This window comes from Benincasa hispida, chromosome 7 (genome assembly GCF_009727055.1).
Source record: "Benincasa hispida cultivar B227 chromosome 7, ASM972705v1, whole genome shotgun sequence".
Classification (NCBI taxonomy): Eukaryota; Viridiplantae; Streptophyta; class Magnoliopsida; order Cucurbitales; family Cucurbitaceae; genus Benincasa; species Benincasa hispida.
Window position 1 is genome coordinate 33817452 of NC_052355.1, and position 14799 is coordinate 33832250.

A 14799-nucleotide genomic window follows, 5' to 3' on the forward strand; every position below is an offset into this window, starting at 1 on the left:
AGTGTCCAAGTGGTCGTACAAGTTCAGCATATGCAACCAATACTGCATCAATAGAGTATACCCGTGAACAAAGAGAGGTAGGATCAATATTCCAAACCCTGCATGCAACAATGACGTGTGAACAAGGGATTTCATAATAATCAAACTTGCGATAAGTGCATGTTCTTACATAAATATTGACACGGCCTCCCAATCCTCCATCTATCACCTTGAACTCATGTTGGTCAATTGGTCGGACTTCATATCTACTCGATTTATTCACCGCGTCACGAATTATTGTCATTGCATAGTCTGACAGTCTTGATGTACTGTTTGATGCTTTCGTTCGACGTTTGTAATACAAATCCTGTAACCAACCTCTAATATGGTCTAGAAATGAAGTGATTGGGTAACTGTCGTGCATTTTTTAGCACTCCATTTATGCATTCGGCGAGATTTATTGTCATCTGATTGTATCTTCTATTACATTGGTACACCCTAGCCCACCGCTCAAGACCGATATCCTCTAGGTATTTGCGTGCACCTGGATACCCTGCAAATTGACTCCAATGGTACTTGAACACATACTCACGACTTGCCTTTGCTGCTTTATCGAAAATATCTTTATTCTTAAAATTAACTAATAAATTAGCTTTCAAATGATGGATGCAGATACCATGAAATGCTTTTGGGAAGACCGTGATAATTGTCTTTTTTATGCTAGGGTGTCTATCTGATACTATAACCAAATCATGAACTTGCCCAATTGCACATTTTAATTGTTGAAGGAACCACACCCAAGATTCATCAGTTTCTCCACCAGATATACCGAATGCGACTGGGTATATTTGATTATTTCCATCAACCCCAGTCACAAACAGGAGTTTACCACTGTATTTACCCCTTAAATGTGTTCCATCTACAATTAAAACAGGGCGAATGCAGTTCATAAACCTCCTTATGGAAGCACAAAGGCTAACATAGATAACTACATCTTTAAATCCTTCTTAGATATAAATATGTCACCAACTTGCACATCTTTAGAAGAATAAGACTGACCTGACATGGTGATTGTGCTACTAGAAGGATGTGACAAGTCATGACCCGTTGCATGTGACGAGCCTCTGTAGTATTCGATTGTTCGTTCTTCTACATAATGTGTTTGGTGGGTGTTAATCTTGAGTTCCTCTTCGTCGTCATTCTCCCTCCAAGACCAATCATTGAAATATTGACCTTGGTCTATATCATCCCCTAAGCTATGAGTCACCAAATTACTAGGCGACGAAGTAAGTGATGAGTTAAAATATGTGGGAGAAAATTGACTATCCAACTCCATCTTCCACAGTCTGGCCTAGATGTTGAAGGAATTTTTGTAATTCGTCGAACATATAAATTATTTGGATGAAATCCTTGATTTGTTGAACACTTTGGAAGCGTGGATACGTAAAGAGGTATTACTGAGACCTCTTCCCATGTAAGAAATGTGTCTAGATCTTCATCATTCTGAATTACAATTGTAGGGGCTTTGGATCTCAATTGAAGTATACATCTTATAACAAGATCATACTCACCCGACATTATACCACTTCTCCTATAAACTTCGGTCAGGAATTCATTATAGGTCGTGCCCAATTCAATGTCAAAGCCCCCGCAACTCTCCTCCATCGTAATCCTTTACCCTTTCATTCCAAACGCCACCGTAACAAATCCAAACACGAGGCATTCTCCTACATTTTATATAGAAAATGTATTAATATAATGCAATAAAAAATCAAAATAAAAAAAAACATGATTCTGTTTTTTGGCCCCGTGGTCTATCCGGTCGGGTCCACCACCAGGCCAAAAAACAGAATCATGGACTTTGTGTGCATCCGGTTGGGTAACCCGGTGAAGCACGACCGGGAATCTAACTTTTGCTTATTACCTGGTGAAGCCTGACCGGGTATTAAAAAATAATATATTTAACAATTTGATGGAGTGAATTTGATGAAGAGATACAAGTCTATAAATGATTTTTGGATAAATTAATTTTAGGTGGAATATGAATTAATTTGGTAGATTGATGGTTGCAATTGAAAATGGGCATTTAATAAGGGGCTGAATCAGATTGCACCTTGAGAAAACCGGTCGCTTAGCTTTATTGTTTAGAAAATCCAATGTATCGTTTAGTTCCCACGCCACGATCGCTTAGCTCTACATCTAAACGATTGCATCGCTTAGCGCACATCGTGGCTAAACGATCGTGTAGTGCTATCGTTTAAAAAATTCAACGTATTGTTTAGTTCCCATGCTACGGTCGCTTAGCTCTATAGCTAAATGATCGTTTAGTACTAGGCGATGGTACTAAGCAATTGTTTAATCCCAATACCCGCTCCCTCTCTACCCGGTGCCCTCCCGTTCCCATCAATTATAGCTAAGCAATCGTTTAGTACTACTAAGCGATCGTCTAGTCCCATACCTGCCCCCTCTCTACCTGATGCCCTCCTGTTCCCATCGATCATAGCTAAGCGATCGTTTAGTCCTATACCCGCCCCCTCTCTGTGCGCCCCCTTTCTACCCAATGCCCTCCCGTTCCCATCGATCATAGCTAAGTGATCGTTTAGTACTACTAAGCGATCATTTAGTCCCATACCCCCCTCTCTCTGCGCGCCCCTCTCTACCCGGTGCCCTCCCGTTCCCATCGATCATAACTAAGTGATCGTTTAGTACTAAGCGATGGTACTAAGCGATCGTAGTCCCAATACTCGCCCCCCTCTCTTTACGCCCCCTTTCTACTGCCCTCCCTATACCCAGTCCCAATAATCGCTCAGCTTCGGTGAATATTCGTCTAATATTTCTTCACATTGCTATACGATTGACTAACTATTTTTTCATATTTTTTTTATATAAAATATCATTATGGAAAATATTTGGTGTAGATAATTTTTTGTGGGGTTGTAAACAAATTAAATTTGGTAGAGGAGTTTTTAGTGTTGGAATGTGAAAAATAATTTTTTGTGAATAAATTTTTGAGGTGGAGAATTTTTTTGAATTAATTTGGTAGGTTGGTTGTTGAAATTGGAAGTGAGAATTTAGTAAGGGACATAAGAGTAATTGTACCATCAATATTTTTCATGCTTACATTATTTTCATCATCAAAGGATAAAAAAAAAAAAATTTGTTTATTTAAAGTAGGTAAAAAATACAAAATCATACTCCAAATAGGTCATTTTTGTCAATTTTTCTAAATTTCTAAAATCCCCGAACTTGTATTTGCCATTTTGAAAAGAAGCCTTCTTCTTCTTATCTCTCAGTTTCAGAGATTCTTAATGCTAAAACCCTAGGAGCCATTATTGGGTGGCCATGGATACTCCTTCAACTTCAAATCAGCGACCAACCCAGCAACAAAATCAAGAACAGCAACTGATTCAAACCATAACAACGATCCTTAAATCCACCAAAGCGCCTCTCGATGCACTCGCCCCGTACGCCGCACATCTTTCACCTTCCTTGATATCCTCCATTTTCGCCTCTCAAGCTCTGAATTCTCGTCCCTCTGTTCTCCTCTCTCTCTTCAAATGGGCCCAGAAACATGTTCCCTCTTTCTCTTCCCCACCGAACAACTCTCTATCTTCTCTTCTCACCCTCTTGCCTTCTCTGTTTCGCCATAACAAGTACTCTGATGCCAAATCCCTCCTTGTTTCCTTCATTGCCTCCGATCGCCAACATGAACTCCAAAGGTTGATTCTCCATCCCAGTCGTGGTCTTCCCAGGCCGTCCAAGGCTCTTTTGGATACCTCCATTGGCGCCTACGTGCAAATGGGTAAGCCCCATCTTGCTGCACAGATTTTCAATAAGATGAAGCGGCTTAATTACCGGCCAAATTTGCTTACGTGCAACACATTGCTGAATTCCTTGGTAAGGTACCCTTCTTCGAGTTCTATTCTGTTGTCTAGAGAGGTGTTCAAGGATTCGATTAAACTCGGCGTTGTACCAAATACTTATAGCTTCAATATTTTGATATATGGGTATTGCTTGGAGAGTAAATTTAAGGATGCACTGGATTTGGTGAATAAAATGAGTGAGTTTAGTTGTGTACCGGATAATGTGAGTTATAATACGATATTGGATGCATTATGCAAGAAGGGACAGTTACAGAAGGCGCGGGACTTGCTGTTGGATATGAAGAATAAAGGGTTGTTTCCAAATAGGAATACATATAATATTTTGGTTTCTGGGTATTGCAAACTGGGGTGGCTGAAGGAGGCCACCGGGATAATTGAACTCATGACGCAGAATAATTTGTTACCTGATGTTTGGACTTATAATATGTTGATTAGTGGGTTTTGTAATGATGGTAAGATTGATGAGGCTTTTAGGCTAAGAGATGAGATGGAGAAAATCAAAATATTGCCTGATGTGGTTACCTATAACACATTGATTGATGGGTGTTTTGAGTGGCGGGGTAGTTCTGAGGCATATAGTTTGATTGAAGAAATGGATAAAAAAGGAGTGAAGTGTAATGCATCTACTTACAATATAATGGTGAAATGGTTATGTAAGGAAGGAAATATGAATGAAGCAACTACAACTGTTCATAAGATGGAAGAAAATGGATTCTCCCCTGACTGTATGACGTACAATACTCTAATAAGTGCTTATTGTAAAGCTAAAAAAATGGGAGAAGCGTTTAGAATGATGAATGAAATGATCGGTAAAGGTTTGAAAACTGATACTTGCACCCTGAATATTATCCTCCATTCTCTTTGTGAGGAGAAAAAGCTCGATGAGGCATATAACTTACTATGCAGTGCTAGTAAGCGGGGCTATATTCTTGATGAGGTTAGTTATGGTACTCTGATTCTGGGTTACTTCAAAGATGAAAAGGCAAACAGAGCCTTAAATCTTTGGGATGAAATGAAGGAAAGACAGATCATTCCAAGCATCTTCACCTATAATTCTGTAATTGGAGGACTATGTCAGTCTGGGCAAACTGATCAAGCTATAGATAAGCTGAATGAGCTACTTGAGAGTGGATTAGTCCCTGATGGTACTACTTACAACACAATTATTCATGGCTATTGCTGTGAAGGGAATGTGGAAAAAGCATTCCAATTCCATAACAAAATGATTGAGAATTTATTCAAACCAGATGTCTTTACTTGTAATATTCTTCTTCGTGGGTTATGTAGAGAGGGTATGCTAGAGAAGGCTCTTAAGCTGTTCAATACTTGGGTTTCTGAAGGGAAAGGCATCGATGTAGTTACATATAATACCTTAATATCTGGCCTGTGCAAAGCAGGGAAATTCGAGAACGCTTATGATCTTCTTACTGAAATGGAAGGGAAAAAATTAGGACCTGATAATTATACATCCAATGTGATTCTTGATGCTCTAACAGATGCAGGAAGGATTAAGGAGGCAGAGGCTTTTTTGTTGAAAATGGTTGAATCAGGAATATTGCATGATCAGAATTTAAAATTGGACAAAGGGCAGAATGTGTTAACCTCTGAAATTTCAGAACACATTGATTCCAAGTCTATGGCTTACACTAATCAGATCAATGAACTGTGCAATCAACATAAGTACAAGGATGCAGTGCACCTATTTGATGAAGTTACAAAGAAAGGTTTTGTTTTAAACAAATATACTTACCTAAGTTTGATGGAAGGGCTGATTAAGAGACGTAAAAGCACATCAAAGGCCAGCCGATGATTACGAAATCTTTAGGACTTTACCAATGTCAAATAGGACAACCCTTTCTTCAGTTTCTACTCGCATCCAGAGGGGTTTTCAGCTCAAGGATGTAGGTACGTTGGGACAAATTTACTTTACTAGGCATTGGTGATGGTTTACTTTGATGATTTCATCTTTAGTTTTGGTTCTTCCTATGCATTTTTTTAATACTTCCCGCTTGCATATAGCTGTCTATCATGTGGTGTTATGTTAACTAGAGTAGTTAATGTAAGTCCCTCAAGAACTTCTTTATTCAAACTTCAAATGATAGCTCAAATGGCCATTAGATACAACCTTATATAGGCTGGACAGTAGCCCAAAAAAGGTAAAAGAACAACTAAACGAATAAAACATTAACCCATGATAATTAAAAGCCTAAAACTTAGTCTTCTTGGAAGGGGTCCTCTCAACCCATTGCCCTTAGGCTCTGTTCTCTTGTTTTGTTGGAGTATATTTGTTTGTTTCCTAAAAACAATATTTACCTGAGACCAAAAACTAACACAAAGAATACTCGAGAACATTTACGAAGTGTCAAAAGAAATTCTAGAAAGCATATCAAAAGCTACACTGCACTAGTAGTTCTTATGGTTATTGGGGGAAAGAACTATTCAGATGTACAAATATTTGCAATTGATAAAAGTCTCACCTTCCTTTACCATAGATAGGAAAACCTTTTCTATAGAAGTCTCACATGGCTTTAGGATCACCAAAGCATTTAGGGACAAATCCTTTACTCTCTCTCTCTTAAGAAAGGATCCTCGTCATGGTTACACACTATTTTTCTTCTTTGATTTTGATGCAGTAGGATTAGGGTAAATTAAAGTATTATGGTCAAATCCTTAATTGATTAGAATTGAGATTAGTTTCCATGATTGATTAGAATTAGATTAGTTTCATTGGTTTATCAGGATTAGGATTAGTTTCTTTGATTAATTAGGATTAGGATTAATTTGCTTTCTAATTCTCTATAAATAGAGAGATTGTATTCTTGTATTGGCAACCTTTGATTCATAATAAAGACTTCGATTTGATTCTTTGAAAAATGTTCTACTTTTATCTCTTTAGGTTGCATCAATTTGGTGTCAGAGCAATCGTCTACATTGTGTTGACTGTCGTTGATGGAAGACCAGAAAACTCTTGGCGACGCCGATCGCAAGAAGAGCTTCGTGAGTTGTGCTTGTTGTTGAACAATCCACATCTATATAGGGGGAACCCTTTAAATTCTAGAAAAGAAAGAAGATACCGAATTTTTTTTTCAAGATTTTTCAAGAATGGACTATTACCGATCAAGGAAGACACCGAAGAAAAAATATAGTAGTTGGTATAGGCAAGAAAGTCAAATTTACTCACAAAAGCAATGCTAGAATTCTGACTCAAGTGATTTAGAAGAAAAATTCCAACATAATAATTTTGACCGTGCTCGATTTTCTCAAGAACCTTTCGTCATCCACATTTGAAATTTGATTATAGTGATTCTAGCGACTTCGATGAAGATTCTAATGCAGTTTGGAACGGAATAACAAGGCGGCATTATCAACAAAAAGCCCGATGATCCAATCAAACCGGTTTCTCAAGAAATTGACGTAAGAATTGGGAGTTAAATGGTTCAGAAAATGATATAGAGTGAGAAATTATTATGACCAACATCAAAGAACACCTATGATTCATTTCAACACAAATTTGGAGGTCGAAACATTTTCAAGAAAACATAAATATTCAAATAAAAACATCAATCAAGAGGACTTTCAAAAGAGAATGGATATAATTTGGATCCTTTTGGAAAAAATTCAAGAAAGGCAAAATTATAATCTTCAATTTTAAGAAACCATCGAGAATTACATTTAGTCACTCAAGAAGATCAAGAACTCATCCAAATGGGTTGTGAAATTGCGCAAAAAAATGAACAGAGTAGAAGAAAATAAAAAATCAATGAAAGACGAGTTGAATAAGGAAGGTAGAAAGATCGAAAAGGAACTTGCATTGGAAGAAGAAAAAATCGATGGGACTAACATGGAGGTTGCTCAATCGAACTAGATGATGAGGAACAATTAATCGATGAAATCAACGATGGAGGTGTTGAAAAAGATGAAGCCAGTGCAAAGAATGTGTCTATTTGGTTAGATCAATTAAATGAAGCACACAACCAACCACAACTACCTCCATCGCAAGAGAATAAACCTGAAATTAGCCTTGGCCACCAAGAAAGACAACAAGAGAAACAACACCACCAATGGCATGCAAGAAATGTCCAAGATTACCAAAATTCGTTCAAGAACAACCAAGATCAAGGTTATATCAAAGGAAATATTGGGAGGATGTGAATTCTTCAAGTGTGGAAGAAAAAGATATTCATGGGCAACCTAATTCGAAGAAAACCGAAAATATTTTTCCTCCTTTCTTTGAGGAGTCTGCATATATTTTAACGACAAAGGATTTTTTGAACAACTTAATTCTTGGGTTCATTGATGATAGTATTGATGAAAGTAATTCTCTTTCAAAAATCAAATATTCAATATATTGGCGTGGCTCATGAAAATTGATTGTTATCGGTGCCTGATGTTCAGAGATGTGTTGGCTTACTTTTTTACTTTTACCTTCATTTTCGTTTTAAAGCTCGAGGATAGTTTTTATTGGGAGGGATAGAATGATGTAGTAGGATTAAGGTAAATTGGGGTATTATAGTCAAATCCTTAATTGATTAGGATTGGGATTGGTTTCCATGGTTGATTAGAATTAGATTAGTTTCCTTGGTTTATTAGGATTTAGATTAGTTTCTTTGATTAATTATGATTAATATTAGTTTGCTTTCCAATTTTCTATAAATAGAGAGATTGTGTTCTTGTATTGGTAACTTTTGATTCACAATAAAGACTTTGATTTGATTCTTGGAGAAAGTTCTCCTTTTATCTCTTTAAGCTACATCAAATTGAGTCACCTTTGAACCAAAAGTTCTTCACAAGTCTCGACTAATTGAATATAATCTTTCGGTGGGAGAGAGTATCAAACTCGAGTGTATGGAGGGTTAAACAAACTTTATCCTACCCAATGGCGACAATAAAGTCAGTTGGAAAGGTTTTTTCTTTCTTCTCAATGTTCCACAAACACAACCCATCGTTAAGCAATAGACAAACGTTATATCCACATCTTTATCTTACAAAGATGCCCAACAAAAGCACAAGAAGCCTTGTGAACCACAACCAAAAGCACCCTTTTGTTTGATAGATAACACTCCACCCTCTTCTTCTCCTCCTCTATCTAGCGAGCTTGCAGCCTTTTACCCTGATACAACCATCATCATCAACGGGCAAAATTTCCAAGACGATTGGTTTGAAAGTCTTAGGACTTTACCAAGGGAAGTGTCTGACATTGGCTCCATTATCCCTCTACAACCCAACAAGGCCATCTTAGCGGTTGAAAATAAGGAACAAGGTTTGGTTTTAAGCAATATCTGTGATTGGTATAAGGTTGGCTCTTTCATGGTGAAATTCGAATCATAGAGCATTGAGGCGTACTACAAAGATCAGAAAGTGTCTTCTTATGAAGGATGGATTAAAGTTAGAAATCTCCCCATTGATTGATGGTTGCAATTCACTTTTATTGGTAATTTTTGTGGGGGTTTGTTGGAAGTGGCAAAGAAGACATTACCTCGTATAGACATGATGGAAGTTTGTTTGGAAGTGAAGAAAAAACATAGTAGGTTTCCACAGGCCATTATCCTTCTCCCTTCTCCTTCCACATAGGTGATTTTCGTGCATATTAAACCTTTCTTCGAAGCTATACTACACATTGAGTACGTTGCCGAGAAGCATGGGGTGATTCCTTGGCTGCGTGTGAACAACAAAGTATGGAAAGCCAATCTCTCCCCCCCTTGCTCATAAGACAAAATTAACTAATCACATCAAGGGCACTATCGAGGACACTACGGATCAGATGTTCTATCGAGAAGCCAACTAGCAGCCTACCTTTGTTCGTTTTTCATCAGCTGCCCCATCTGAAACTTCTCCTTCAGATCTGGTTTTATACACCTCTACACGCTAGCATTTATTGACCATACCAAACCTTTTACCAATTGTCCTTTCCATACACTGTGTTTAAATCCTGCCAGCCTTCTTCTGACCTTTCCCATCCTTCTCCATTCCTTTTATAAGTAGCCATTGCTGCATGGCTTAGTGGGTTATGAAATTTTGTAACTGTGATGAAGGTCAGGTGTTCATTCTTAATATTGAGTATTCTTAAAAACAAGTGATTGTGAAATTCACTTTCTTTATATTTTTTAAGAAAGAACACTTTCGAGATGCTCTGTTCTCTCTCCTCACATGTTGCCCTCTCCTACATGAGCCCCCTGCCCATCTTCCTTCTCCGACTAATTCTCCGACCTTGACCTTTCCCCAGCCCAAACCATGTCATCTGCCAAACCCCTTTCATTTCAAGTAGAGAGGAATGTCTTCACTATCGATCATTTCCATGGTCTTGATCTTACAAAAATGACTGAGACCACAAAGAATCGATCCTTTTTCATTACCATCAAGAGACCCATCGTTTGCTGGTTGACTGAACTGCTTTAAAGATCTGCAACATGTACCGCTGAATCAATGATTCTTCAGAGAAACCTGACACGAGGACCGAACGATTTGGGTGGAGAAGACATCCATCCGAAAGGGGATCATAGTTGAAATAGCAAAGCTTGAAAGCAATGATGGTTTTAAATAAGGTACTAATCCCTGTGGTGAGGCCAAAAAAGGTTGGCTTGGCTTCTTGAATATTCTCAATGGGCAATCTCGAATCATACCTACCCCACCGAAACATTTACTCCCCTCGAAAGCCCAACGACCCCATCAACCCTATAATCAATGCCAAGAAAGAGCTCCATCTTACAAAGCGGTCTTGCGAAAGGAGCCTTTAACCCTTCTTATTAAAAAGATCGCTACCACGCACGCGCGGACCAATCTTGATACATCAGTTATTGTTTACAGGAAATTGTTTCACGATGATTGGTACATGATCACTAGGGCATTGCAACAACACATTAGTTTTTTCTGTATTGTCAATCCTTTTCTAGCTGATTGTGCTCTTCTGAGATGCGAGAATGAAGATCTGTCTTTTTTTAAAGACACTATGAGTGTGTTCCAAGATTTTTTTAAAGAAAGATATCATTAACACAAACTTGAATGGAACTTACATCTGTCTTTTCCTTAAAAAGGTTAACGCCCGCCCTGTTGGTGACTATAGACCCATTAGCCTTATCTCATATCAATACAAATCATCGCCAGAGTCCTTTCCTAGGGACTCAATAAAGTTCTTCCACATACTATTACTCGTTTTCAGTCTGCTTTTGTTGAGGGTCGTCAAATTCTTGATGCTTCCCTGATTGCTAATGAGATCATCGAAGATTATGCTAGAAGAAAGAAACAGCGGATTATTGTTAAGATTGACACTGAGAAGGCTTTTGATAAAGTTGATTGAGACTTCCTCGACCTTGTTCTTAAGGCTAAGGGATTCGGCTCTACTTGGTGTAAATGGATTAGATATTGTATATCAACCTCCAACTGTTCTATCTTGGTTAATGGCCACCCCAGAGGAAAGATTCGGGCTTCTTCCATTATCTCCTTTCCTATTCATTATCATTATGGACTGTCTCAGTAGAATGCTTATTGAAGCAAGTACTCAAGGCCGGATTAAGGGTTTTTGTATTGGGAATAGATTGCAGGTCCACCATCTTCTATTTGCCATTTTTCTGACAACAACAAGGATGTTATTGCTAATTTGTTTGATACCATTAATTCCTTTGAGAAGGCTTCGGGTCTTAATATAAACCTTAGTAAATTTTAGATGATGGGTATTTCCATTTCCTCTGAGGAGCTAGGATAAATTGCTACGAGACACAATTGCAAAGTAAGTCATTGGCCTTACCCTTACCTTGGGCTCCCTTTATGTGGTAAACCTAAATTGATATCCTTTTGGGATCCTATCGTTGAAAAGGTTGAAATGAGGAACCCACAAATCTCCAAAGGGGGCCGCTGTCTTACACTCCTCTAAGCCACATTATCCAATCTCTCCACTTATTATATGTCCTTATACAAAATGGCCTCTGCTGTGGCAAACACATTGGAGAAACTTTTCAGGAATTTCTTATGGGAAGGGGGATCATCGGACCAAGGATCTCACCTCGTTAGATGGTCCAAGGTTACCAAGACACATGCACAAGGGGGTCTCGGTCTTTAAAATTTGACTGACAAGAAACATGCTCTTCTTGCTAAATGGGGGTGGAGATACTACCATGAGGATGGGGCTTTATGGAAATAGATTATCGAAGCTAAATATGGAGAGACTACGCTGAAGTCTTGGCCTAATAACATTTTTCCAAATTCTATTAGGGGACCATGGAGAGACATTATGGAACATGTGCATCTTATCAAAGGAAAAGTCAAAATTCAAGTGGGCAACGGGAAGAATACCTCCTTCTGGTGGTGATAGATGGATCAGAACTTCTCCTCTCAAAGGTGCTTATCCCAAATTATACTGCATTTTTACACAAAAAGGGTCATCCATCTTTGATCCGTGGAACCCAAGACAGGGATGGTCTCTTCACTATATGAGAAATATGAAGGATGATGAGATTGACGATTGACTTGATCTTATGATTTGACTACATGGTGTTCACCTATCCTCTAACCAGGATAAATGGATATGGGAGCTTGACGCGAAGGGAGCTTTCTTCATTAAGTCTCTATCTAATGATCTGGGGACAGATTTGAGTTCGATGATCCACCCCTTCCATGATGTTATATGGAAGGATTCCTACCCTAAAAAATCAAATTCTTCCTCTATGAAGTTAGTCACAATGCCAACAATACTAGTGATAAATTACAAAACCGCTCTCCCTACATGGCCATCTCTCCTCATTGCTGTCATATTTGTAAGTCTGGTCCTGATACATCTAGTCACCACTTCATACACTGCCATTTTGCGGTGAGATTTTGGAAGGAACTCTTCCTTTCATTTGGTTGGCTCACTGCCCTCCCAAATGACACTATCAGTTTTCTCACAGATTCGTTCCACACTTTGATTGAGGTTGATAGCCAAGTGAAAATGGAAGTGGTTTCGGGAGAGAAGAATAAAAAACTCTGGTTTTGGAAACATTCTGGACCAACTCTTCACCAATAGACTAGCAGGGATGATTGAAGCGTCAAAACAAAAAGATATGATTCTGGATGCAGTAATGTCCTGCAAATTATCATATAAAACGGTTGTGATGGCTGCAGTCAGCGTCCCGGGATCATTATGACGGTATTCAACTCATAATCAGTATGCATCTCGAAGTAGAAGGTAGTATAGACCTTGATATTGTATTGTCTGCTTGAAATCTTATGCAAAGACGTTAACATTTTCTAAACCATTATTCTGAAGAAACTTTGTATGAGTGTAATATCATTCAAGTTTCACATGAAAGCTATAACTTCATTTTCCCCCATTACAGAGTCTTTTCTCTTCTCTAGTTCTCTTCTTTCTATACTACGAAATGATACTGAATTTTACACCGTTTATCTTCATAGATTTGGTGAAACCATGCAGGTATTTATTTCTTTAAAGCAAAGGGAAGAAAGCTCGATGGAGACTGGCCCAGCTGCATATCTCATTCTTGATATTTGATACCTACTATCTCGACACGTGGCAGCAGCGTTGTGCAGAAGGGATTCATATAGAAAATGCCAGCCTTACATTGGTTCAAGTTTGTACCTTTTCCTTCTGACTTTCTCTTCCCTGCAAACCCCATTTGCCATGTGTTCTACTTCTGAATTCATTCCCAGCTTCCTATTTATTATATCAATGTGCTTAGAGATTAGATTCATACAACGTTGCCAACAAGAGCGTAGCTCAACTGGCATAGTGCTTGTACTATCGACCTCAAAGTCTGAGGTTCGATTTCTCCACCCCACACTTTACAAAAAAAAAAAAAAAAAAAAAAGGTACAATGTTGAATAAAGTAGCATCTTGTACGTTCCTGTATGCAATAATAAAAAAAGGAAAATCTATTGTTGCCTCTTAATATTGTTTGTGACTATTGATATTTCATATTGGACATTATATATATATCAACTGTCGGAAGGAAAATCTCATTATACATGAGGGGGAGTATTAGAAACAGTAACTTATAATTTTGACGTATCAATTGCCATGGGCTTATTTGTTTTGAACTTCCAAAAGTTCTTTATTATTAATAGAAAACCAAACTTTCATTGAAGCAAATGAAGGTATGCAAGGAAGCAATATAGGAGAGGAGATAGCCGACAACAAAAGAAGCTGGAATAAAGCAATTCAAAATTACAAAAATTACAGGACTGTACTTGTTCATGTTGTTAATAGTTAGAAACAAAAGATTATTACAAAACTTCTTGCAAACAAACCAAACATTCCTCCTTGAAGGCCTCCTAAGTTCCTAACACCATAAAAAATGATCTTCTACCGAGCTAAACAGCAGCAGAAAAGGTAGCACACTTTAAAAACCTCTTCCTTATCTTGAAACAAAGGGTAGAAAAGGACCTCCTCTATCATCGAGTACTAGTAATACTATTTGTTTCAAGCCAACTCCACATTGAAAGTCTACAAAAAGATGTCCACATAAAATGCGCATTTGAACATTTCATTTTTATAAAATTGTGGTCCAAACTCTCAGAAACACTCTAGTACATACACTATTGTAGTCCCAAAGAATCCCTTTGGATATGATCGAATGTGTCACTTTCCATAACAAGCAAAAGAAGGTTAGCCTTTCTAGGGGATTTTAGTATTTCTCTTTATCTTTTCCTTCCGTACTTTTCGTATGTGACTATGTACATATGCTTATGTTCATGGTTCATATATTTTCTAATCTAGGAATGAGGTTTTAAACCTTTTCGCTTTTCTTATGAAATAGTAATAATAAACTTAACTATCATTTTGGTTTTGATTTGATTTCTCAATTGATCAACTTTCCATTAATAATTTAATAGAAGCTCGAATTCTTTTCGAGAATGGACACTTGATTGAACTTATCCAGCTTCTTTTCTATTAAATCATATACAGAAAATCATGGGAATGATTCCTATGGTTGTATATAGAAAACAT

At 37.8% G+C, this 14799-nt stretch overlaps 1 protein-coding gene across 4 annotated transcripts; it reads left to right on the top strand.

Annotated features, from left to right (window-relative positions):
- Window positions 1–3210: 3210 nt before the first annotated feature.
- On the top strand, window positions 3211–13806 carry LOC120081464 (pentatricopeptide repeat-containing protein At2g16880). 4 transcript variants are annotated; one of them, XM_039036348.1, is made up of 3 exons: window positions 3211–5768; window positions 6760–13020; window positions 13267–13806. In XM_039036348.1, the coding sequence occupies exon 1, from the start codon at window positions 3322–3324 to the stop codon at window positions 5671–5673; it is 2352 nt and encodes a 783-aa protein (XP_038892276.1). In that variant the 5' UTR covers window positions 3211–3321; the 3' UTR covers window positions 5674–5768; window positions 6760–13020; window positions 13267–13806. The 4 variants fall into 4 exon arrangements, with proteins under 4 accessions (XP_038892276.1, XP_038892278.1, XP_038892279.1 ...); XM_039036350.1 differs by having other exon boundaries at window positions 6760–6860; XM_039036351.1 differs by lacking the exon at window positions 6760–13020 and having other exon boundaries at window positions 13248–13806.
- The last annotated feature ends 993 nt before the right edge of the window (window positions 13807–14799 follow it).

Excerpts from the sequence above, each read along its gene's own strand:
- LOC120081464 (XM_039036348.1), top strand. The coding sequence starts at position 3,322 with ATGGATACTCCTTCAACTTCAAATCAGCGACCAACCCAGCAACAAAAT.